At 50.2% G+C, this 23,173-nt stretch overlaps 2 protein-coding genes across 3 annotated transcripts; one reads left to right on the top strand and one right to left on the bottom strand.

The window, feature by feature from the left end:
• Positions 1 to 868: 868 nt before the first annotated feature.
• On the top strand, positions 869 to 15,738 carry LOC128139990 (BPI fold-containing family B member 4-like). Of its 2 annotated transcripts, none has more exons than XM_052783237.1 (16): positions 869 to 959; positions 1,629 to 1,758; positions 2,516 to 2,630; positions 3,144 to 3,248; positions 3,516 to 3,671; positions 5,117 to 5,180; positions 5,604 to 5,667; positions 6,110 to 6,201; positions 7,255 to 7,428; positions 8,227 to 8,280; positions 8,933 to 9,100; positions 9,212 to 9,279; positions 10,665 to 10,707; positions 11,247 to 11,310; positions 11,685 to 11,761; positions 13,898 to 15,738. In XM_052783237.1, exons 1-16 carry the CDS (start codon positions 954 to 956, stop codon positions 14,009 to 14,011), a joined length of 1,494 nt encoding a protein of 497 aa, XP_052639197.1. In that variant the 5' UTR covers positions 869 to 953; the 3' UTR covers positions 14,012 to 15,738. The 2 variants fall into 2 exon arrangements, with proteins under 2 accessions (XP_052639197.1, XP_052639207.1); XM_052783247.1 differs by lacking the exon at positions 13,898 to 15,738 and adding an exon at positions 12,367 to 12,509.
• Positions 15,739 to 16,812: 1,074 nt separating this feature from the next.
• On the bottom strand, positions 16,813 to 22,331 carry BPIFB2 (BPI fold containing family B member 2). Its single transcript, XM_052784596.1, has 15 exons — positions 22,223 to 22,331; positions 21,856 to 21,955; positions 21,417 to 21,521; positions 21,129 to 21,266; positions 20,641 to 20,686; positions 20,298 to 20,358; positions 19,949 to 20,040; positions 19,653 to 19,829; positions 19,249 to 19,290; positions 18,959 to 19,123; positions 18,593 to 18,660; positions 17,855 to 17,900; positions 17,430 to 17,493; positions 17,254 to 17,330; positions 16,813 to 16,969 (listed from the first exon to the last, which is right to left on the bottom strand). Exons 1-15 carry the CDS (start codon positions 22,329 to 22,331, stop codon positions 16,901 to 16,903), a joined length of 1,359 nt encoding a protein of 452 aa, XP_052640556.1. The 3' UTR covers positions 16,813 to 16,900.
• Positions 22,332 to 23,173: the final 842 nt, after the last annotated feature.

Here is a 23,173-nt window from a genome sequence, read left to right as displayed (position 1 = left end):
GTCCCTCTTGAACATGGGTGACCAGACCTGAACAAAGTCCCCAGATAAGATCTTCCCAGGGCCCTGCACAATGGAAACTTCCGTGAAGCCCAGCCAAGGTGTCCGCTGAGGGATGAGATTTTTCCTTTGAAATAAGCATTTCTGCTGCCCCCAGCTCATTCAGCTAGCATAAGCGTTGCTTATTCAAAATTATATTTATTGTTGGCTTTATACATTTCAATACAACTTCATTTTTTACCGTCAATTTGTGACACTCTTTACAGATATGACTGAAATAAATTTGAAGCTTGGTCTTAACAAAGCCAACATTTATCAGGTTTCTGCAACCTCTCCACGTTGCTTTTTGTCAAGAAAATATTTTTCCAGTGCTGCATTTGAAACAGGGATGAGCATTATAAGTCTCACAACTCCTCAGGGATTGGGAAAAGCAGATTGTTTCCTACTATAAGCCTCCTTGAATCCATGCCCATGTGTTCCGTGCACTGCCTTCCTGTATAGGCAGCCTCATTGGTCTCCTGTCAGATTTAGATGCTTCAGTAATTCTCACGATTTCCTAAAAAAATTGGCTTCCTCAAAGCATGGGGATCCCCACTGGGGCCACCATTACAGGGTATCTTTTTTGAGATAGACTAGGGGGGGAAAAAGTGGCATCCGAGTGATCCAGGCCGCAAAGGGAAACGGCAACCGGTCAAGTCAGCGGTGACGTTACCTCGTATAAATCAAGGGAGGTGGCAGCTGGGTGTTGCTTGCAAAGAGCAAGAGTATAGAGGGATGCCTGCTCATGAGACGTGGAGGTTGTGAGGAAAAGGTGTGTCTGGTTGGCTGCAGTTTTTATATAAGGGCAACTTCTTCCATCTCAGTTGCAGGAAAAAAAGGGAGGACGACGCTGAGTCTTGACGGCTTCCAGAAGAGCCCAAGCAGACCTGAGAGCCCTTCCCAGCTGGCTGCAGCTGATGCAGGTAATAACATCATCTATGCATCAAAGCCTCGGCTGGTGAAGGCTGCGTGGTGGCAGGGAGACTCGCGTGGTAGCAGTGTTATTGCCTTATAGCTCTGGAAGGGCGCGCATCGTGTGCCTAATGCTTGGCCTCTTTAGTTTGAGATTTTGCTGTGCACCAAGCTCCTAATCATGTGCCTATGTCTGGCATTTCATAAGTAAATTTGTGTTAATAATTATTAAATTATAACTTTATATCTAGCTTATTTTTATCACTTGAGCTTTAGTTTATTGCTTTTGAAAGTTAGAAAGAATGGGAATAATCCTCAGGTGCTTCCCTTGGCAAAGACCCCTACCAAAACATGTATAACATTTCCTCTAAGGGACACAGAAATAATGACTGCTTAAACATCGGTTCAGGGGAAAAGCAGTTTGGCTTTCTTGTGTGTGAACACGTAGAATATTTTGGGACAGTCACAAAGAACCAGGAAAGGGCTTTTATTGATCCACGCTTGGAGTCTGTCCACGTGTGTGGATGTGAACAAGGTCCTGCTGCCCCAGGCTCGAGCAGTCTTGAGCTTGATAAAGAGTAGAGGAGGGATTTCTCACTTGACCTCTTTCCTCATAAAGACACTGGGATCTCTTCTTAGAGCCTGTTCCCCCACTTTTCACTCTGATGTCTCCCTTGCAGCAGGGGAGTCTTCTGGAGATGACGATGTTGAAGCTTTTTGGAATCATCTTTTTCTGTGGCCTCCTCTCACCCTCTCAAGAAGTCTTGTCCGGTCTGTCCTGTGCCGTCAGTCCAGGGGCAATGCAGAACGGTAACTAGAAAACATGGGTTATGTTTGTTCTGAAAGCTATGTGGGACCGTGATGTGGAGTAAAACCTCCTGAGTGTCTTCATCTCTATTTTATAGTTCCGTAGGGCTGCAGACTTTGCTCAGAGCTTCTGACAGCCATCACTGGGTTCATGGGTCAGGGAAATCTCTCTGCTCCAGAACTGGGACACGTTTCAGCACCAAAGAGCCATACAGAATTTCAGGGCTAGATCTGGATTATTCCCTCATTTTGTCTTAGTTTCTCATCTCCATATTGGAGCAGCTGATGTTTGGCAAACCACTGCTGTGAAGTTTAGCAGCAGTGTTTACATTTGTAATGCTCCAGCAAAAAAAAGAGGCTTGTTTCAAGTTGCTCCTATTAAAAAAAAACAAAAACAAAAACCCAAACAAAACCCCTTTACAAATGGGAAGCAAGCTGTGAGTTGAAGCACAACCACTGAGTGGGGTTGCTGTCATTTCTGGTAGTGCACAACTGTACTATAATCTTGAAGTCGGAGGTCTGGGATGCTCTCCACTGCTATCCCTCCGGGTTAATTCACTAACGGCAGCTTCGGTTTAGTGCACATTGTAAAATATCATCCCCTGTGTGATTTGACTGCACTGAGACAGCTAATGACTTTATAAGGAGTTTTGGGGAGCGGTGGGGCTTTGTTGTGTGACACCTTTGCCAGGACAGATCTGACTGAGTGGAGAGAGGTCACGGCTGCAAGTGCTGGTCCTCACGCAGAGATGTTTTCCAGTTCTCTCGGATGCCATACTTCAGAACGGGCTTCTCCAGCAGCACCTGCAGGGCCTTGTGCTCCCAAACATCATGGGTGAAGGGGGTCTGCTGAACTCTCCTACCAGCATCACTGGGTAAGTGGAGAGCAAGGGCTTCTCTGTGAGTGCACCTTCACCGTCAATTCTGAAGCGACAAAAGCTGAGCTGCAGTTGGCATGATTGGCCCAAGTAGTTATCTTCTTTATTTTGATACTGAAATTCTGACCCGATAACAGTTTTCTGTGCGGTAGCAAGGTGGATGGTGAAGTGCGCTGCAGGTTGTGGATGCAGATGCAGAATGACGGCTCTGATGCTCGGCAGCCCTGAGAGAGGGAGGAAGGGGCCACAGAGGGAAAAAGCCGACTGCTCTGTAAAGTTGGTTTCTACCCTAATCTGATTCTGGTTGCCTTCTTTTGGGTTTCAGCTGCAGACCCTGTCTCTCATCCTGGAGCTGGTATCTCTTGCTTACAATACTTGTGCTTATAATACTCGAGTCTCCAGCTGGAGGTGGCCGTGGTGATGTGGGCGCTGTAGGTTCCTCAGTGGGTACAGCTGCTCAGCTGTTAGAAGATGCTTTTAATTTGCGCCAGCTTTTGCTGTTGTTTGCAGCCTGCACCTTGTCAAGGTTCGGCTCCCCAGGCTGTCAGTGGTGCTACTGCCAGGAATCGGGGTCCAGCTGACCATCGCCGCAAAGCTGGAGCTCAGTGGCAACTGGTGAGTGGGGTGTTTCATAGTGGCTGTTAAGGGAAACCCCTACCCACAGGCTTCCTATTGTGCAATGTTTTGCATCTTTTATGGACTTCTAGGTGTTTCTTACCTATAATAAAGTCACAGAGCAGAATAGGCACCAAAAGATGGCTTGTGGTATTTGTAATGAATTGCAGGAGATGGAGGTGCAGTTTGTTGCTACTGGCTTTGCTGAGTTTCTCTGGTTAGAGGTTGAGACATGAGATCTGTTCAATCCCATTTACTTTTTTTCAGCTTGGTTGGCCTTCTTTCAGAACTAATTGATATCTTAGTGGATGTGAACATTACTGCAAACATTAAATGCACGAATTTTGAATCAGGCACAGTCCAGGTTGTCATTGAAGACTGCCTCTGCATTCTTGGTGCCATAAAGGTCAAGCTCCTTTCTGGGTAAGTGCCTGTGGATTTATGTTTTCATTTATGTTTTCCATTGCATGCAATGCTGTTCTCTTTATCCAATGATCTAGACAGTCTGCCAGAACACAGACGGTGCTAAGCTGATACAGAGCCAGGCCTTAGGGAAGTAATTTCTTTCCCATTGCCAAAGACAGTTGCTTCAGTGGAACCGGCAAAAAATTTGGTTGTTGGAAGATGAGGGTTAATTTGCCCTGTTTTCCTGTGGAAATTTTAAGATCTGAAGTATGAGGTTTGGTACTTCTTCCAATGCACTTTCTTTAGACTTAGCTACTGAATTGATACCCAAAGGGTAGAAATAATAGGGCAGGGAGTGTTCTAGGAGAACAGGACCGTTGTTTGCCCTGGTTTTATACTCTGCCTTTGGCTGCTGTCACAGAAAGACTTTCGGTCTGGCCACTGTGGGTGTGTGTAATTCCATGCAAATGTCCCATCTCTTACTCAGCCTTATTAAATTCTTGGCAGAAAGAATTTACTGACTTTATGTATTGATGAATGCAACAGTAAATTGATCATGGGAAATATTTTCTTTTATTGCTTTTGAATTACTCACTTTTCGGGTTCATTGAATTTCTCCTAATTAATTTTTGCATTATACATTATATTTCAATCAGTGCAGCAGCTGGTTTGAAAGAGACTATGTAAGTGAATAGAAGAACACAGTTCACCCACTCTGGGGGTCATATTTTAAGTTTTAGCAGGATTAAAGCGATGGTTTGCAGGAAGTGAGCTCCCTGTGGGATAAGGGGGAGCGTGGATGTACGTGATTGACTTCATGGCAGTTCCTCAGATGGGTCTATAGGCAGAGCTTCGGCATAAATAATGAGATGCATTATGCATTCCTGCTGTCTGTGGCTCGCCGAGTGTGCTGCTGCATGTTCTAACCCAATAGTCCAGAAATATATTGATTATCAAAAGTAAATGGCTCTGCGCTGCCTGCAGGCAGCATGCGTCCCAGAGTGATCTATTTAGCAGCAGTGCTGAAATGTTACACCGCACATTTCTTCTCTTGTTATTCCACATGTAAATTGTTTGTTTCCCATAACTAACATGGAGGTATTTCATAACAGCTCCACTTTCCCTTAACTACAGCAGTGATTTAAATACCAGAGGGAGACAACCAAACTCGGGTTACACTGCGAGAGGCTCACTCCTTTCATGCAATGGTGTCTGTGCACCCCAAGTGCTGAAGCCTTCAATTCTCAGAAATTAGCCCAATTCTCCCCTTGGTGGAGGGGAGCAGCTCCTTGCCCTCCCTGCCTTCTGCACAGCTCCTGCTCTTGCCAGTAGTAGCTGCAGCAGTGTCCCTGAGGGGTGGCTAAGGGTATAGTAGTGTGTAAAATGAAGGCTGGAGAACGTTTGGTCTCCTGTCCTGGAGCTGTGTTTGTAGTGATCGGAAATTCTTTTTCTTTCCTTTCCAGCTTACTGTCCCTCTCAGTAAACGAGATAGTGCTTAACCAGCTGACAGCAACTTTGCCCGGTTTGGTAAGCCTGAAGATTGCCCTCCTGTCATAGCTGAAATGCAGAAATATCAGGAACAACATGTTACGAGGTCACAGCAAGCTGCATCATCTTTCTGTGTCGCTTTCCCATGTCACTAGTATGCGCTGCTTGGCAAGGATGCCCGTGGCCAGCCTGGCTGCTGCCAGCGTGTTTCTGCCTGCAGGGGATGCCTGAAATATTCCCCAGATCAAAGCAGTCCCCTTTGGTGTAGTACCACAGCTCCAGGAATGCTCCGCTGCCCCCAAGTCCTTCACAGCATCCCAGCTGCTGCCTGATGCCACGCAGCACTTTTTCCCTGGGGATTTAGATTAAAAGGAGTGGGTCTGATCAGGCTGTAGGGTGACGGCTCCCTGCAGAGGGGTGGCGAGGAGGGTTGAGCGGTTGCACTTCTGCTTTGTGTTGCAGCTGTGTCCAGTAGTCGATATTGTCGTCAACCTTGTGAACATCCAGCTCCTGGGCACTCTCAACGGTGCGTTTCTTATGGAGGATGAGGTGCTGCTTTCCCGTGTTCCCTGCAGTCCCGCGGTGGGACTTTCCCACGACTAGTCCTTAAGTGCATCAGGGAGGAGCTGCACTTCTGCAGGATTGTTACTGAACCTTGAATTCACACCCCAGCAGTCCAAGTGAACTGCCTGTACCTTGGTCCTCCTTACGCCATTTTTATACGTCACCCTTGGATTTAGCTTTTTATCTTTGATGCTCTTTATGGGCTATATTCTAAAGGCAGAACCCACAAAGCTGAATTTGGGGATGTTTTGGCCATTTTGAGTAGCAGCGAACATCGCACAGAAGTGCATGCTTGGGACCTGGTTGTGGGTGTGAGGTCTGGCTGGTGGCCTGCAGGGTCAGGAGAGGAGTTTGTGTTGCTGCTTATTTCCTGATCTTGTAATGATCTTTTTTTCTCCATGAAGCGGTGATCCCAGTCGGTACGGCAGGAACGATTCACTACCAGCTGGCCAGCCTCCCGTTTACGTCTGGCTTGTTCCTTGGGTTGGACTTAGATGTAAGTTAACACTGGGTGACGGGACCCTGCGAGCGTGACTGCAGCGTGGTGCCTTTCAGACTGCTCACTTCATCCCGTGGGAGCCGTTGTCTTCTTCCAGTACAATCACGTGGAGGAGCTGGGCTAATGACTTGTTCTGGAAATGCTAGCTAAATATTTAGATCCTTATCCAAATCACTACTAAGTGACTGCGTGTACTTTTCTTCAAGACCTCTTTTGCTTTGTTTGCAAACGTATCCTGAGACTGCCTGAAACTGCATGTCTGCTGTTTATAACCGTTGGGTCAAGCAGTTTTCATCCCCTCCCTCACCCTGCCTGCAGGCTGGCTGTTACTGCTTTTTGCCTTCACTATTCAGTGTCTGTGGTAGGTGAATGCTACCAAGCTAATGGCTGTATTTTTTACTTCTGTCTCAGTGGGAAAAGAACAAAACAGCAAAAACCAAACAGTACTTTCAACCAGGAGAGCTCAAAGAAAAGAAAGTGGCTAGTGAGAAGCAATGGGACATAAGTGATGAAGAATAGCAAGGGCTAATAACAAACACTGCAGTCTGTACGATCAGCGCTGCTGCTCTTGCTTTAGTGCAGGTACTTCATCGGGATTAGCCTTTGCCCCCACCACCCCTAGACAGAGTTAGTCTCCTTAGCAAGTAGATGGTATCAGTGCAAGTTTGTTGTAGAGTCCGAGGATGGCTCACGCCTGGCTGGGCACTGGAGGGAAGGCAGGCAGGGCTGGGACCGTCGGGCTGGCAGCACCTTCACCGCTCGTTTGCTCTTGGAGTGAAATCTCAAGGGTGAACTGAAGCAGTGAAATGTGATTTGGACAAAGTCTGTTATTAGCTAAGAAGGCCTCAGTTACACACTCTGGCCTTTATCAGCTCCTTTCATCCGTTAAATATAGAGGGAATTGCTCCGAGTCCAACGCTTTCCCTAAGCTGCTGGCGAGGGGAGGGCTGTTTCAGCTGGCACAGACCCTGCACTCTCTGTCTCGAGGATCTGGGCATGCCTCGTGGCTTTGAAGGATCAGTTTAACATCCATGTCACCTCTCTTTGCAGGGTGCGGTGAAGCAGGTGGGAGGCAGCATCATCCCCCATGACTCATCCCCCTCTGCTTTGCCTCCGCTGCTGGACAAGCTTCTGGTCTTGGGACTGCGCCAGAGCTTTCTCAATGCAGTCCTGTCCCTCCTGATCCAGATACCGCCGCAGACCTTCACCTGCACGCCAGAAGTCGTGAGTGTAGCAGCACCTGTATTTCATGCCAGGGGAGGTGGCAAGGGACGGGCATCAGCCTGACCTTAGCTCAGCTCAGGGAGCTGCTGCGCACGGATTCACGGCACGCACAGCCTCTGCTGGCTCTCGGCATGCAGCCGCTCTGGGGCCTGCGTATGCATGTGCTCACTTGCAGATGCTCAAGCCCCAGAGTTGCCTCCTTACCACTCTTTTTGGAAAGCTATAATAGCACGTGCAACAATCAGCTGTTCTTTTTTCTGTATGGGCACCCCAAGGGATACCTGTTGAAACCAGTTGTGCACTGGTTATGCCATGGACTCCTGGAGGTCCGTAATCCATTTCAAGGAATCTGCAAAACGTCACTGAGAAAAGCAACTTCGTATATGCAATGCAATTCTCTAGGCGTATGCATTTTCTGTACTTCCAATCTGTAATTCTACTGGGAAATATTAGCAGTCTACACACTGACAAATGTTGAAAGCCTCTGGGTTACTTTTCCTTCTGTTGCTGGTTGCTCTCACCTTAACGACTAGCTAGGAATTGCCCAGGCAGCTGGGGAGCAATGGAGAAGGCAGAGGGCTCGGTGTGCTGCCGTAATATAGGTCTGCGTGGGACTGAGCTGCCTGGGGCTTCACTGAGGACAGTGAGTGAATGAATGCTGGGGGACTGGCCCCAGGTGTGCGAACAAATTGTCTGGGAACAGGGACACAAGTGGGAGAGGGGTGGCCCCAGCAGGACGGGTGTTGCTGAAATCGGCTGTAGTGCTCATCAGGGCTGCTTGCACTTTTGTTCCAACAGTTCTCCGGTGCCAGCCGTCTGCAAGAAGCCATCACAACCCTCGTTCCTGCTGGGGTGAGTAACTTTTGCTGGCGCGAGGGTTTGTGTAAACCTCGCCAGGTCCGAGGCTATCCAAGTGATGCACCTGGATGTGCCAGCGTGCTGCTGCCAAAGTCTCCAGTCTTCTGCTCCCCTCTTGGCCGTGCTGAGCACGCACGGCAGCTGAGCCGTGTCAGCATAGCCTGAGGGTGCCCTGCTGCTCGACCGGCCGAGGGGAGCGGGTGAAGGGACCAGAGGTTTGTGCCCAGCCCTCGGCAGCCTCTGCACGGTGCCCGCTCTCCTGTGTGCCATCAGCTGTAGCCAACCTTCTCCCGCTCCCTAAGCAGGGGAACACCTTCTCTCGCAGCTGACAGCCATTGACAGAAAGAGCTGATAAATGTCTGGCATCTCCCGTTTTCTGGGCATCACGGGCACCTTCTTACGGCCACAGCCCCCTTCATGTCCACCTTTGCTTCCTCAGCCCCTTACTGCCTGCAGCAAGGAGTGCCGACCTGTGCTGCCAGACCTATTTGCTCTGTAAATTTAGCTTGTCCAAGGTCTGTGTGACCTTGGGGGAGGCCCTACAGAATTAAGGGGCTGTGAGAGTCCACCAGCGGACTGCCGGTCCCCTGCCTGGCCAGTGCGTGGGCTGTGGGTAGCCACATCCATGCATCCCTGATTCCCACAGTGCCCTTCCTGCCATGGGACCAGTCCGCTGAGCATTAAGCTGACGTTGTTTGGGAACCCGCTCATCCTCTTGGAAGAAAACAAAGCCACTGTCGAGCTTTCGGTCATGATTCAGGTGTTCATCAAGCACTTAGATGGACCCATCCTCAACCTCCTGCTGCTGAAGGCTGTAAGTGTGGATGTAAAGACCTCAAACTGGTGAAGCGTGCAGCCAGCCGAGTGACTGGCAGCTGGGATGGGGACGTCTCCACGGGCTGATCCTCTCCCTGTCTGCTTGCAGGACCTTGGTCTAAACACCCACGTGTCGATGGCTGGAGGCAGACTGGTGCTGGGGTTGTCCCTGGGCAGGTAGGCTGTCCCCGCAGCAGCTGCGCAGGGGTGCTCGAAGCAAAACCCGCTGCAACGCCCCAGCCTGCTCGCTCCCCTGAGACAGCCCTGGGTGTTCAGCCGTGCTGGGAAACTCCGGCTTTCCCGGAGCTCAGGGTACAGGTTGAGTTTTCTGGGAAGCAGTGGCCAGAAGAGAGCAGGACAGCAGGAAGGGCTGCAATTCATCAGGGATGCTCTGAGTGCTGTAACAGTGTGTCCCTCGGTGACACAGCACTGCTGGAGCTGCTGGAACTATGGCAGATGGGACAGGAGCGTTGCACAAACCTGGCTGTGACAAAGCCGGGCAGTGCTGCCCTTTTACAGGCTGGTGACATTCTCCGCATTGCAACGTTAGCTCCGGAGCCGCTGACTTGAAATGTTTTTCAATGCCTGTAAAACAGACATTTCCTTTCCTGAATCTGAGAATTTTGTACCTGGCTGATGGCATGAGGTGGACAGGTATTGCTGACTTTCAGGAAACATTACAGCAGTGGGAAAGTTTTAGGAGACTGGCAGAAAAGTCTTGTGTCAGTTTTATAACAAGGAGAAATGAGGTAACCTGAATAATTATAAGACTGTCAGCTTGACTTTCATCCTGGGCAGTAGTTTGAGATGTCTGATATTGGACATGAGTGATAAAGGAGTAAAGGAAAGTACTGTCATTAATGCCAGTCAAGGTATGATTAAAGGTTGGAAAGCATTCCTTATAGTGTAAGGTTTGAGGATTTCAAGCCATTTAGCTTGTCAAAGAGCTAGATTGAGAAGCAACATTGGCATAGCTTGTATGCAGCAATATAGAGAACAGAAATGCATCACAGGGCTTTTAATTCAATAGACAAAGATATAACAAGATTCAATAGAAGTAGAAAAGAGAAATTCAAAGTGGAAATAAAGCATACGTTTTAGCTATGGAGATGTGTGATTGCAATGATAGATTAGGAGCTGTAGCAAATTCTTTAGAGCTCATGATCTTCAAATCCAGCCTGGATGCTTTTTCTAGAAGCTCTGCTCTCAGCTAAACAGGAGCTGACTCCTTTTCCTAAGATGAATAACTACCTGGGCACGGGAGAGGGAAAGGGAAGCCAGGAGCTGGTGTGTGCCCTGTTGCAGTGCTGTTTCATTTACAAGCAAATAAAAATTAAGTGAAGCTTTTATTTTCCTATTTTCTTTTCTCTCTTGCAAGTGTGGCAGTGCCTGCTTCTTGTGTTACAATATTGTGACCCCTTTATGGATGCCTTGCAGGGATCCCTTGCCCATGGGCTGAGTAATGCTGCACTAGAAGGTGGCAGCGGTCTCACAATAGGGATCTGTGAGCTCTGGCCAGTGCCTTGGCATCTGACGTGCTGTTTGCTTTCCTTTCCCTGCAGCACTTCCCTCTCCTTGGAGTCCTCTGATGTTGGCATCAGTAACGTAAGTCTCTTGTACCAGTCTAGGCTCTCCTAGGTGGGCAGAGCGGCCAAGCGCTGTGCCCTGTGGCTTTGGGGAAGGACGGACACACGCGGTCGCTGTGTGATGCTGTAACGTGTCCTGGCTGTGATGGATTACATCTGCTTGATGGTCTTTGCTGTTAGCTGCTCTACTTTGTAGGTCATAGCAATTCTTCTTTTGCTGCTTTTTTCTTTTTTTTTCTTCTGCCTTTTCTAATAATGCAAATATAAAGCCTGAATTCTGTTTGTTTATTCACCCCTGCTTGGGCAAAGCTTACACAGAGCTCCAGCAGGAGTTTTACCTGGTAGAAGGTTTCCCAAAGGAAGTACCAAATACAAATCGAGGAAGAAAAGTAGATTCGCTTTAAAGAAAAGAGGGACTGTTTGTTCTTTTGCTGTGTCAGTGGGAAGTGATTTCCAGTCCCAAGGACTGGCTGTCTTCCAGCCGCAGCGCTGGGCTGTGCTTGCCGCTGTCATCTGTCTGGCAGCACTGCTCACGTGCTTATTCCTTCTCTGGTTCAGATCTCAAACTTGAAGCCACACTGCAGCAGTCTGCTGGCGGAAACCTTATTGCCTCTTATCAATGGTAAGGTGACCGGGATAGCTGTAACATTGGGAGTGCTTTGACTGAGGAGGGGAGATGGGTATGTGTGCACGATTGAAAGCTGTAGCAGGAGAGTTGGAGCAACTAAAGGTCTGCAGTCCCCATTTTGAGGCTGTAGTTAAAAGTCCCAACCTTATTCTTACACCATCTACCCCAGCTTCAGTCCTAAGGGTCCTGGCAACAGTTAGTGGCAGAGAACGTAAGGAAAACCAAAAGGCATCGCGTGCGGTGGTGCTGCAGTCCGTGCCTCTTGAGTAGCTCTGCTCCCTTCACCCTCCCCGGGAGCAGCTTTGTCGTGGGGTGGGAGTTGGGCTCACCCCTCCGGCGGTGTGTAAGGACCTGTCTGTCCCCTGCAGGTGCTCTGGGCATCGGGATCCCTCTGCCAAATGTTCTGGGCATTCCCTTAATAAAGGTGGATATTCAGATATTAGCGGTAAGTGTTTGGAAGGGCTATTTCTTCCTGCAAGGCACCGGTGCAGGTCACTGGGACTGTTTCTAGCAGCTGGGTCCTGTAACAGGACCCTGCCAGTGGTGGTTTAGTGTGCAAGAGCCATAGATTTTAAGCCTTGAAAGGCCAGAAAGGGTTGCTCTGTCTGACCTCCTTCAGCTCAGAAAATGCTGCCCAAGTACTTCGTGCCCATGAGCATTATCGAACGAAGTACGCAATGAGCAATGTTCAGTCCCTCTGGGGTAGGTCCTGGTTCCCCCATTCAGGCTGCCTTTCCTTTCTGGAGAACTCTCTGTGAGCAGCTCTGATGTGCGTCCAGGGGGTCTGGCAAGAACTTTCGAGTGGCACCATTCAAAGTGTCTTGAATTGCACCAAATTCCAGCCCTGTGCATCCTGGAGATGTCCCAGAGGAGCCGGGATATTCTCCGACACTTCCCAAAGGGTACTGTGCCCCCCTTATTACAAATTTGTCATAAGGATTTTTGCAAGAGGGTTTTATGTTCACTGTGTGTTGCTAACAAGCTGTTGTGAACCAGCATCCCTCGAAGTCGGGAAATAACGTGGATTTGTCGCTCCTTGCACTTCTTCAGGGCCTGCTGGTGGTTCTGGTGTGAGCTGGGGAGTACAAGGCACGGAGAGGTCTTTCTGGGCAGAGAAAGAGGAAGACAGACCAGCGGGGATGGAACATCAAGAATGGCATTATCTACTTTTCTTTTCTAAACTTGATTCAAGATTCTTGATAACATTTAAGACAATTTAAAGTTAATTGGTTTGTGTGAGTACTAAGATACTTGCATAAGCCAAAACCCGTTAGGCAGCTCTGTGTACAAATATTTATTTAGAGGAATTAGCATGATTTTGGGGTCACAGTTATAGCAGTTGCATGTGATGCTGCAGTGGAATTGTTAACTTTGTTCTGAGGGAAAATTGTTCTTGATATAATGAAAAAATTGCTTATGGCTTTCTAAGTCAATGTCACCATCCACGTTCAGAAGGGCATGAAGTGCTGAGTGGGAGCTCAGGATACATTTGTCATGTAACTCTCTTAATAAAGATTCCTACTTTCTTAGTGCTTGGAATGAGGTTCTGGTTTCTGATGCTTCTCAGGGCAGGTATCCGTCCTGCTTCCAGCTATGGGATCTGGTTCCTTTGTGACAACTGATATTTTGGTTTTCAGTTGGAAAACTTTTTCCACTGAAACCTCCTGAGGAAAAAAACACTTGGATTTTCAGTGGCTGCTCCTGGCCAGGTAACCTACTGGCCAAATGCTAACCCACAAGCAGAAATCAGAATGAAATCGAATTTCCAAAGGTCATAAAGCATTTCCTAATAGAACCTGAAGGGAAAACTTCATTACCAGATAACTGAGAAGTATGATAACACTGGAGCACACCCATCTGCCTGCAGTAGTCCACATCTGCTTAAACTGATGTAACAGTCAGTTGGTCTCTGCCTGTCACAGGGAAAAGAATTCAGGCATTTTTTATTGCAGAAAAACAAATGATTCTGGGTAAAAAATAAATAAATCTGAGCTCTTAAATGGCCTCTCAAACACCTGTTTTCTCCAGCACTAGATGTTATTACTAGTGTGTTATTTGTTGCTAGTGTCCCCAAAGCTAACGGTGGTATGTCACTGCTAAAGCATGGGTGATGCGTGGAAGAAGTCTAGCGCCTATCAGGTAATGGAGAGGGGCAATATCCTGTTCTACGTTTCTGCCTAAAGGTAAGAATAGTGCTATATCTGCCGGGCCAAAGTCCTTGGTTGTTGCATTAATTTCCAGCATCACAGTGAGGTGTTGCAGAGGAATCACTGAACGCAGCAGAGGACGTGCTGGACCTGTCGGCAGTCCCAGTTCATGCAAACCACCCAGAGCTCTCCTGTGCTGTGCCAAATGACAAACTGGGTGTTGCACACTGTCACGGCATGGGCTGGCATGTCTTGTGTCACAGCAGAGGGGCTTTGGGCGGGTTGAAGTACACGGTAACACCGAAGACCAGTGTTTTGGCTAGTCTGAATGGCTCCTTTGGTTCCCAGCCCTGTGCAGGCTGATGGTGCTGGTGGGACCATGCTCTCCAAAGGCCATTCGACTGCTGGTAACACGGACCTTGCCCTGTCCCCAGGCAGAAATGATGCTCCTGTGTGGTGATGGGACTCCCCGCTCAAGCAACGTGCTGCGGCTGCCCTGGCACCAGCTAAACCGCACGGGTGAGGAGTTTCTGCGAAGCGTGGAGTGAACAAGAGGGAACACCGTGGGCTGTTGGACCGTGCTCATGAGCTGGGAGCTTCAGCCCCTGCTGCTCGTGCTCTCTGACGCCGGTACGCCCGCGGTGCTGGCAGAGCGGGGTTTCGGGGGGCTGTGTGACCCCGTTCCCCGGGGGGCAGGATGAGCAGCCCCGCTGACCTGCGCTGGCAGCCGCACAGCCGGAGTGCTTGCAGCTTGCTTTGGGCCACCTCGGGGTTACTGGACTGATTGGGCTTGGCTTCTCCATCAATCCTTTTTGCCCGCAGGTTGGCATAACAGGCTTTGTTTGTACAAGGTTTTGTTCTGGTTCCTGAGCAAACACCTTCTGTACAGTAAGTAAAGTTTAGCACCTTTTTTGTGCACTCTTTTGGCCAGCACTTCTGTGTGCATTCTGGTTTGCTGGAGGGGATTAATTTTGCTGGCATGCTACAGAGTAATCTGTGATCAGTCACTGTCCCAGGGGTCTGTTTGACTTGAGAAAGAAAAGACAGTGGGAAGTGTGTAACTGGGGAGCTCATGGTCTCGCAGAGCTAGGGCAGGGGCTGTGTGAGCCTGGGATGGCGGAGAAGTGGAAAAGTCTTCTTGTGCATATGGAAACGGCTTTTCCTCCCGGGGCCTGGCCTCCGTCATGCCGTTTATTGCACAGGGCTGGGCAGGAAGGAGCAGAGGAACCTTTTCAAAAGGAAAAGGCAGCATCTCCTTGGTGTAACTTGTTACTTCTGCAACTTGTAAATCTAGTGCTCTGAATTGCTCGTGGGCTCAGGAGTAAATCCAGAGCAGCAAACTGCAAATCAGAATTCATAAGAACTGGGACAATCCTGTCCACAGTGGAAAACCCACTAAATAGTCATTTTCCAGCATGCCAGCACCCTGACATGCTAGAAAGTCTTTTTATGGGTGAGCAGCAGGAGTGGGGTGCGATGGGCTGGCTGCTCTACCCGGGCTATGCGTGGGACTTCGGGCTCTCCAGCCCTTGTTCCAGCAATGTCCTGGTAAAGCTTCATCCCTCTGCTGCTCCACAGGGGCTGGCGAAGGGGCTCATCTCTGTTTCTCCAGCGTTTGAACTGTCCGGCTGTCACGTCCCGCTCCATGTGCCTCCAGCAAGGGAAGCCGTGTCTCACCAGGCGGCTCTTCCTGTGGGACCCTGGGATACTGCCAAGGAAAGTGATGGATTTTGTTTATGCCAAGGACACTAATACAAACACTTTTTTCAGCATTTCTTTTTCCAGGTGAATCCAAAATGACTGCTGGGGACAACACTGGCTGTCTCTTGTGGATGCAGCTGTGCTGGGGGGGCTCAGTAAATCGGGTGACAGGAGGGAGCAGCAGAAGACCCCAGTTCTCCAGCGTAAGCCAGCTCTGCCTTCAAGCCTGCAGCTGGTCCTAGGTAGGATGTGTGCGGCTGGGAGTCAGGGTGTGCAGCTCCTGTCACCCCAACCCTATGCTAGAGATGCAGAGCCATGCTCTAAAATCTAAAGCCAGAATATCCACTGGTGGATGAATACATCTTTTTACTACTGTAGCTTATTCCTTTTGGAAAACTGGTTTAAGATATATTAGTCAAAGAATAATGGTTGCAGCGCTACCAGGAAACTTTTATTAGGAGCAGTTCCCGCTATTGCCAACTTTGGGCATTAAAACCATTAGTCAGGTCCCTGAGCTGGGCATATAAACCTTCAGGGTTTTTTACTCCTTATAGTAAATCAACTTGGCTTGTTTTGTTTGCTCTCCTTTTTCTGAGTCTCTGAAATATGAGGTTTTGAAGTGCTTTTCAGCAGCTCTAGAGGCTAGAAATGAAGCGTATAGCTGTTGCAAATGAAAGCAGATGTATATACAATTAATATGGTTTCAAGGGCATCACCATTGCAGAGCTCACATGAGAGCTGCAGAGTCAGCAGTAAGGGTGCTCTTCCTGGGCATCGGCACAGCGATGCCCTCACCCGTCCGGAGGCAGCTGCCAACAGCCCCCAGCGATGGAGCGACTCGAGCGGCTTTCGGAGCTCTGTTACCAGCCCACCCTTCCATTTTGGACACTCAAGTCTGTTGTGGGTTTTCCGCCCCCCCTTGTAGTTTCCTGAACAAGCTCTTGAGTGCAGAGGCGCGTTTGGTCAGTAGGAGAGAGCGTTCAATATCGACAAATGCAGCCGTTGGTGCCCTTGGGCGGGCATGTGCCGAGCCGGCGTGTGGCACTGTCTGTATGTGTGCAGTCACGTTTCATTCAGCATCTTCTCTGTGATGAGCTTTGTCAGAAGAATAGTTTTGAAAATATAACTGCCTTCAAGTCTAAAATTAGAAACCATTGTGCAGACTGCTTTTTTTTTTTTTTTTCTTTTCCTCTTCTTTCTGACCCAGGGAAAACCACCAGCCGTAATGTTCCCATAGTAACACGAGAAATGGAGGAAAAGCAGATGAAAGATCTCTTGTTGGTAGGGGCCATGTCATTCTGCAGCTGAGAGGCAGGGGGCTGCTTAGCATCCTTATAAATTAGTGGAATTTTCATGCTCCCTTAATTAAATGTAAGGTCTGAACAGCTGTACTGGTACCAGTTCTTAGCAAGACAAAATTCATCTGTCTTTGGGTACAAATTGTTGAGGGGGAAAAAAGTCAATAGTCATACCAGAAAATGCAGTATGAAAGAGAGAAGTTTAATTAAAGTATGGAACATTGTTACACTCCATCCTCTTTGTGCAACAAAAATACCAAGAGCAGGACTGGAAGAGAAAGCCACTGGTGCAATGATGCTGTTATCCTAAATCTGAGAAAGCGTTGTTTTGGTAGAGCAAGAAAGAAGATTTTCAGCATTTCAAGCAGTGACAAAACACAAAGCATGACTTAAGTCAACAGAACAATTTTGCTGCTGTTTTATTCTGGTCACCAGACTTCAGCCCATGGTGGTCTGCTCTCCAGTCCTCGCCTGTAGCTCGAGGTTGCAGGGGACCAAGACATAGTCCTAAGCGAGGGGAGGAACGAGGGCTGAGCAAAGTGCCCATGTGGCTCACGTCAGCCTGCCCGGGGCTCTCCGCCGGCCAATGGCCCCTCCAACACATCTACTGCTCGTGTCAGTGGGGCTAGAGAGGAACTATGCCTATTTAAAGCGATGAAACTTGGTTCTGCGGGTTAACAGGGCTAGAGGAGCAGGCTCTGATTTATTCTGGAGCCAGGAGGTAAGCATTAGTCCTGGGTTCCCTTTAAATCAAACATAGCAGGGAGCAATTTAAATGTCTTCTTTCTTACCTTGTGAATCACGACGCTGATGTCAGTGTAGGTAAAGCTGGAGACGTGGGGCAGGAATATGCCTTCACTCAGGACCACTAGGAAAAAAAAGAGGGAAAGTTGCCAACTGGGTGCTGCCTTTGTCCTCGCTGTGCACCCAGTGTGGCAGCACCCCTGCAAAACTGTCGGCTCCTCACCGTTCATCTGAGCCGGTACCTCCTCACGGATTGTGGGCAAAAATAACTCCTCCAGTAAGGCAGCCTGCCAAAGGGAAATCCACAGTCAGCTCGCTTATGGCGTGACTCTAAAGCAGGAGAGGGGCAGGGACCAGCAAGAGAGAGGTCCTGATGCTCATTGCACCTCTCCTCATCCCACATGGACCTGCATCTCCCTTCTGCAGGGTGCAGCGAGCACCCAAAGTAAATATTTCCCTGCTGATAACTGCTGCCCAGGGTGGTTTAGGGCAGTCTAAGCTGGCTGGTACCACTGAGGGTGACCAGGCTGTTAGAGGACAGTGCTAAGGCAGAGGCTGTTGCATTCAGCAAGTCACAGCAGCACGGTGCAAGGAGGGGACGTGGCCGTTGGTCGGTCACCTGTGGGGTGCATGACTGGGGGCACCTACCGGCACAGGACCCACGTCGGAGGCAGCCAGGCTGAGCTCAATATCCCTGGAAAACAAAGAGCAGCATAGGAGCTGCTTGTAATAATTTGTAATAACCAGTGACTTTCACGTTCCCCCAAACAGCACGGCTGAGTCCAGGGCCAAGCCAGCAGTGAACTTGGTGCCTGGGCACATCTGAGCAGATGGCTGGAGCCTTAATTCCCCCCCCCCCCCCCAGGCACAGCAGCAAGGGCTTGAGGATGTTTTGGCCCCCAGGACCCAGACTGAACAGCTTTCTTGGGACCCTGCTGAAGCGGGCAGGCTGCCCTGGGGTGAGTGGGCTGGGGCGCGGGATGCTGCGGGGCCAGGGTCTGCAACCGTGGGCAGCCGCAGGCGCTGCCGTGGCCGGGCACGCTGCAGCTCCCCCAGCTGCAGGCTGTGTTTGCAGGTGGGGTGGTTGACCGTGTGCTTTCCCCGGCAGCGGTGCCGATGGTGCGGCAGGAACAGGCAGAGGCGGTCGGTGTTGCTGCCGGTCGCCTGTATATGGCTGTGCTGAATGCAGAGGGTGGACGGGTGCAATTTCCACTTTCTCTCTAACCACGTCACCGGAGTCTCACTGTTTCCTTCAGGATAGAGCTACCTCTGCAGTGCCCAAACCATAAAAGCTAAGAAATTCCCCAGACCACTTTGCCTCTCTTTTCCCTGCTATGACTGGGACGCATCCCCTTCGAGGGTGCGGAGCATGGCTGGGTTCATTACTCTATCACCGCTGCGGAGATTGTCATCCTTGTGTCAGTGATGCTAAGGAGGAGTCCTGCAGATATATCCTGCAAGGGGAAAAGAGAGGGCAGGATCAGAGTGAGCAAACGGTCCCGTTTCAGCTTTGAACAGTGGGATGCGATGAACCCATCTGTGTGCTGCCACCTGCTCTATGCAGCAGAGGCAAACGCTGCTCGGGACCAGGAGTGCTGCGACAGGTAAAGGCTAAATCAGCCCCTTGCAACGGCTGCAATCCGGCTGGGTCTCGGAGCAAAGGGCATTGCCCATGTGCAGCTTGAGCACGCTCCCCATGCTCGCAGAGCACATTTGCAAAACACGCTCGGCACGCTTACGGAGCACACTCACCGTGTTCACACTCAGGAAGCTCTGGAAAGCTGGTGATCCTGCCCCAATGTGGGTGGTGAGGAAGAGCTTCAGGGCTGCCTTGCCTTCCTCCAGCACCACCTGAGGTGAGCTCCTCAGCACGGCTCGCAGTATCACCGGTAGGTCCTCCTGGAAGAGGGAGCCCATCTGCCGAGGGAGGGGGGTTATTTCTGGGCACGGCTGCTGTCCCCTGCACCCTCGGAGTGGTGGGCAGGCGGCTGGGGGGCACTGCCCAAGTTGGGGCCGTGCCTCTTGGACCGACAGCAACGAACCTGAGTAATCTTCTGTGCTACGGTGGCGGTGGTCAGTGGGCTCTGAAAGACAAAACACAGGTTGTGATCTGACTGACAGCTGCTTGGGGCTCGTGTCCAGCATGGCTGTGTGGACCCTGTGGTGAGCACTGTGCCATGCACAGATATGTGCAGGAGCCTTCCTGCACACCAGCAGGTGCCAGGAGCAGTGTTCTGGTTACTTTTTGTGGCAAATTCTCCATGCATCACTAGACCAGCAATATTTTTGGGAGCCTGGGGGCGAGGGGCTGTGAATCCCATGGGTGCTCGGAGACACACTCTCCTTTCTTTGCAGGGCACACGGCTCCTCCAAACCATTTGTGGGGCAGGGCTGTCCCTCCAAATGCGTATTTTCTACTCCTTCCTTGCTTGCTTGCTCTACTCACCAGGATGGTCATGTTGAAGGCTCCAGCTGTTTCCAGGGCGAAGAAGAGGCTGGTGTAGAAGTGCTCAGAGAAAGCCAGGGTGAGGTGGGAAGGGCTGGAGCTCACTGGCTCGGGCATGCTGAACGGCACGGGGCTGACTGGCAGGGGGATTGCCATCCCCGCCACCTGGAAAGTCGTCTGCAGGGACACGGGCAAGAAGAAAAAGTTTGAGGTGTCTTGGGGCACGTAGCACTGGGAGGAAGCAGCTCTCCCAAAGCCTGGAGCTGGGCTGTGAGTGCTGGAAAGGGAGGACTTACTTGCAAGGATATGGTGATTCCCTGCTTGGAGAACACGGGTGCAGCCAGGGGCAGGTACTGGACCTGGCAGCTTGGCGTGATGGGGAACTGAGCTGCAAACCGAGCAGAGGGATGCTCAGAAAGAGGAGGGGAGCAGTGACGGCAGGTTGGGGCTGGGGAGAGTCTGGGTTTCCCCGAGTAAAGAGACAGGGAAAGAGGCAGGGGAGCAGGTCCCTGTGGAGATGATGGCGGTGGAGCCGATGCTGCTGGGTTTCTGCTGCCAGGTGGGACCCCATCCCATCTCGTGACCTGCTCCAAAATGAGCCCCAAAACCCTTAGTCTGAAACGGGACTAAAAGCCAAGTGCTTACCTGTCAGAGATATCAGCTGTTCATTTGGTAAAAGCAGCAATTTGGAGACTTCCAGGCAAATCTATGGAATAAAGAACAAAAAAGAGAGGTGGTAGAGGAACACGGGGGGTCTGCTGGCATTGGGCATCCCCTGAACACCTCTGACACAGGTGTCCCCACCGGCCAGCCGTGCCGCAGCCAGGAGACACCCACGTTGGGTGGCCACGGGGCTGCTGCTCCTTGCCCCACGTGCAGGGCTGCGGGGGAGACCTGGCAAAGCACCAGGTTGACTTAAAGTGCTCTAATTCTTACACAGCTATACAACTTTGTCTTCTGTCTCATGCCTTTACAAACTTTATCTTACCTTATCGATGTTAATCTCCTTGTCCACATCTGAACTGGAGGACTTGCTGGATGAAAACAACAGAACGGAAGAAGTTAGACGAGAACCAGCTCAGCCAAGGGTAGGTGAGCATCTTTTATCTGACACAAAAGGCATCCAGAGACAGTATTACCGTTATTTTCTATCATCTATTAAGCTATGATTACCATTCAGAATCCTAAAACACTGAAGAATTGCCGTTGGACTTGCAATAAAAATGTTCCTGCTACACTAAAAGATCTGCTCCCTTATGAGAGAATGAAACTCTTTTAAAATGGGGGAAAACCAACCCTGCAAGCAGAACAAAGTCCCTCCCGTGAAGATAAAGTTTTTGTGTTAACCTTTGTAAGCTTTTAGGGCAGTGAGCAGATTTTAATCATACCACCTTCCTGCCTAGAAACGCTTGTGCCTCAGTTTCTTCTTTTCCCCCGTTACCCAGATCCTATAACAAGGAAAACGGTGGGGTCAACCTTTCTATCTCCTCGGTGCTCTGCACCTCCTCCACGGTGGGTTTGCAGGCAGAGGTCACCAGCTCCAGGTTCCCTTCGGGGTTCATTTCCACGTGGAGGTCCGCCAGGATGGACAGTCTCATCACCTTGGTGGTCGAGCTGTGCCAGGGGAGGAGAGGCGGAGGCTGGAGCGTGGGGGCTGCCTCGGCCCCCCCCTGCTCCCACAGGCAGACGGCAGGTGCTGGATGCAGCCCCATCGCTCCGGCCGGGAGCTTGGGCTGCTTTCAGCCCCGCGGCCGTGGCACTCACGGGGAGGGCGTGATGCCAAGGTCCACATCGATGGTCAGCCGCAGCCCGGTGTCGGGGATGAGTGACAGGGACAGCTCGGTGACTTTGACGGAGTTAATTGGGTTCCTGCTGGAGCAGAAATGAAGGTGGAGACCAGCACAGACTGATGTGCAATCCCTGGCTGCTCTCACAGCAGGCAAACCCCCAAAGTCCGTGAGATCTGCACAGTGCACGGATGATTCGGTGCCCCGAGGGTGGCACTGGGGCCGCTGCCCTTAGAACCCAACGGAGGAGCCAGGAGCTCATTTCTAAACCGCTCTGGCAAACAGCTGTGTTGTCTCCAGGAGGATTTTGCTGGCAAAATGCCTTTTGTGATGATATTCAAAGCACTCCGGCTAAACGCCAGCATGAACTGGTGGTACGGTGGCAAAGCCTGGGCAAGGCAGAGCCGCAGACTCACCCGCTGGGCTTTGGGGAGCCGAGAAACAGGTCTGGGACTGTCGGGGCCGTTAGGTCCTGCTTGAGGATTGTCTCCGCATGTGGCTTTGAAACTTCAGCAACTGTAAAATAAGGCAGATATTTTATGAGACTCTCTAGAGCTTGTGGTCTGATGCACAGAGATGGACAGACTGAAATCCACCCAGGTGACACCCTTCTATCCCTTACTAACTATCCCTGTTACTAGCTATAGAAAGGGGATGATGAAAGCGAGCTGATTAATGGCATAAGTTTTTGGTGACAGCGTTTGGTATTTTGTCACTGGACTGAAAGATGCTGCTGCCTCCCCTCCCTGCTGACGGCGGGGGAGGTACGGGGTCCAGACTTACCATAGCTCAGTCCTGACGGGGTGAGGATGCCCCCGCAGTCGGGTGACCTGGTGGTGTGAGCGGGGACCAGGAGGCTCAGGAGGATGCTCAGGGTGAGGAGCTTCGCCATGCCAATGCCTGGAAGAGGAGGGCACCCGCAGCAGCTCGGTCAGAGCGGCGTGGCCCCAGCCCGGCCACGGATCTGCGGATCTGCTCCTGGGTCGGGCTTGCGGTCCCAAGTTTGGCAGCTTTCGTGCAATAACAACGCATAGCTCTCGTGTGGTGCCTGGGCATTTAAAAGCACTAACTAAGGAGGCTCAGCCTTGAAAACCCCCGGCAAGTCCGTAAGCTAGAGTGGTGCTTGCAGCCATATTATGCCTGCTGAAGAGCATATAATGGCCTACAACTGGTATAAAACTAGCAGATAAACAGGAGCTAAAATTAACTGAGGAATGAACGGAAGTTATGGAGGAGGCTGAAATAAAATAAAAAGGTGAAAGTGTTAGCTACCTCTCTGAAAACCATTTGGGAATTATTTATAATGCTTGTAATGCTCTTACAATATTAAGAAAACAAGTAATTCAGAAAGTTTAACCTGCAGAAAACATACGGATTTATATCAGATTTTGCAGAGGGTGGACTTCTGATGAGAACTCACCCTTACAGAGACACACCAAAGTAAGTACAAGCAGTGCCTATATCAAGCTATTTAGTTTGCAAATGCATCTTTACCTTTCCTGGCCAGTCTTCCCATTCTTCTAACTCAGTTCGTGTCTTGCTGTGGCCCCACCAAGGATTTGTGCTGGCTTTATATATCCTCACAACCAAAGCTGATGGGACAGAAGTTGGCAAAGAGGGCTGGAAACCAGGACATTGTGTGGACACTTTGTTTTATATACCATTTTAATTGTTTCCCCATATACTTGATTACATTCGCTGTTGACCTAGCGAGGTGAAATATTGAACAGCAGG

Source organism: Harpia harpyja, chromosome 1 (genome assembly GCF_026419915.1).
Source record: "Harpia harpyja isolate bHarHar1 chromosome 1, bHarHar1 primary haplotype, whole genome shotgun sequence".
NCBI lineage: Eukaryota > Metazoa > Chordata > Aves > Accipitriformes > Accipitridae > Harpia > Harpia harpyja.
The sequence above is the reverse complement of the archived record's forward strand: the minus strand, read 5'-3'. Positions and strand labels throughout refer to the sequence as shown.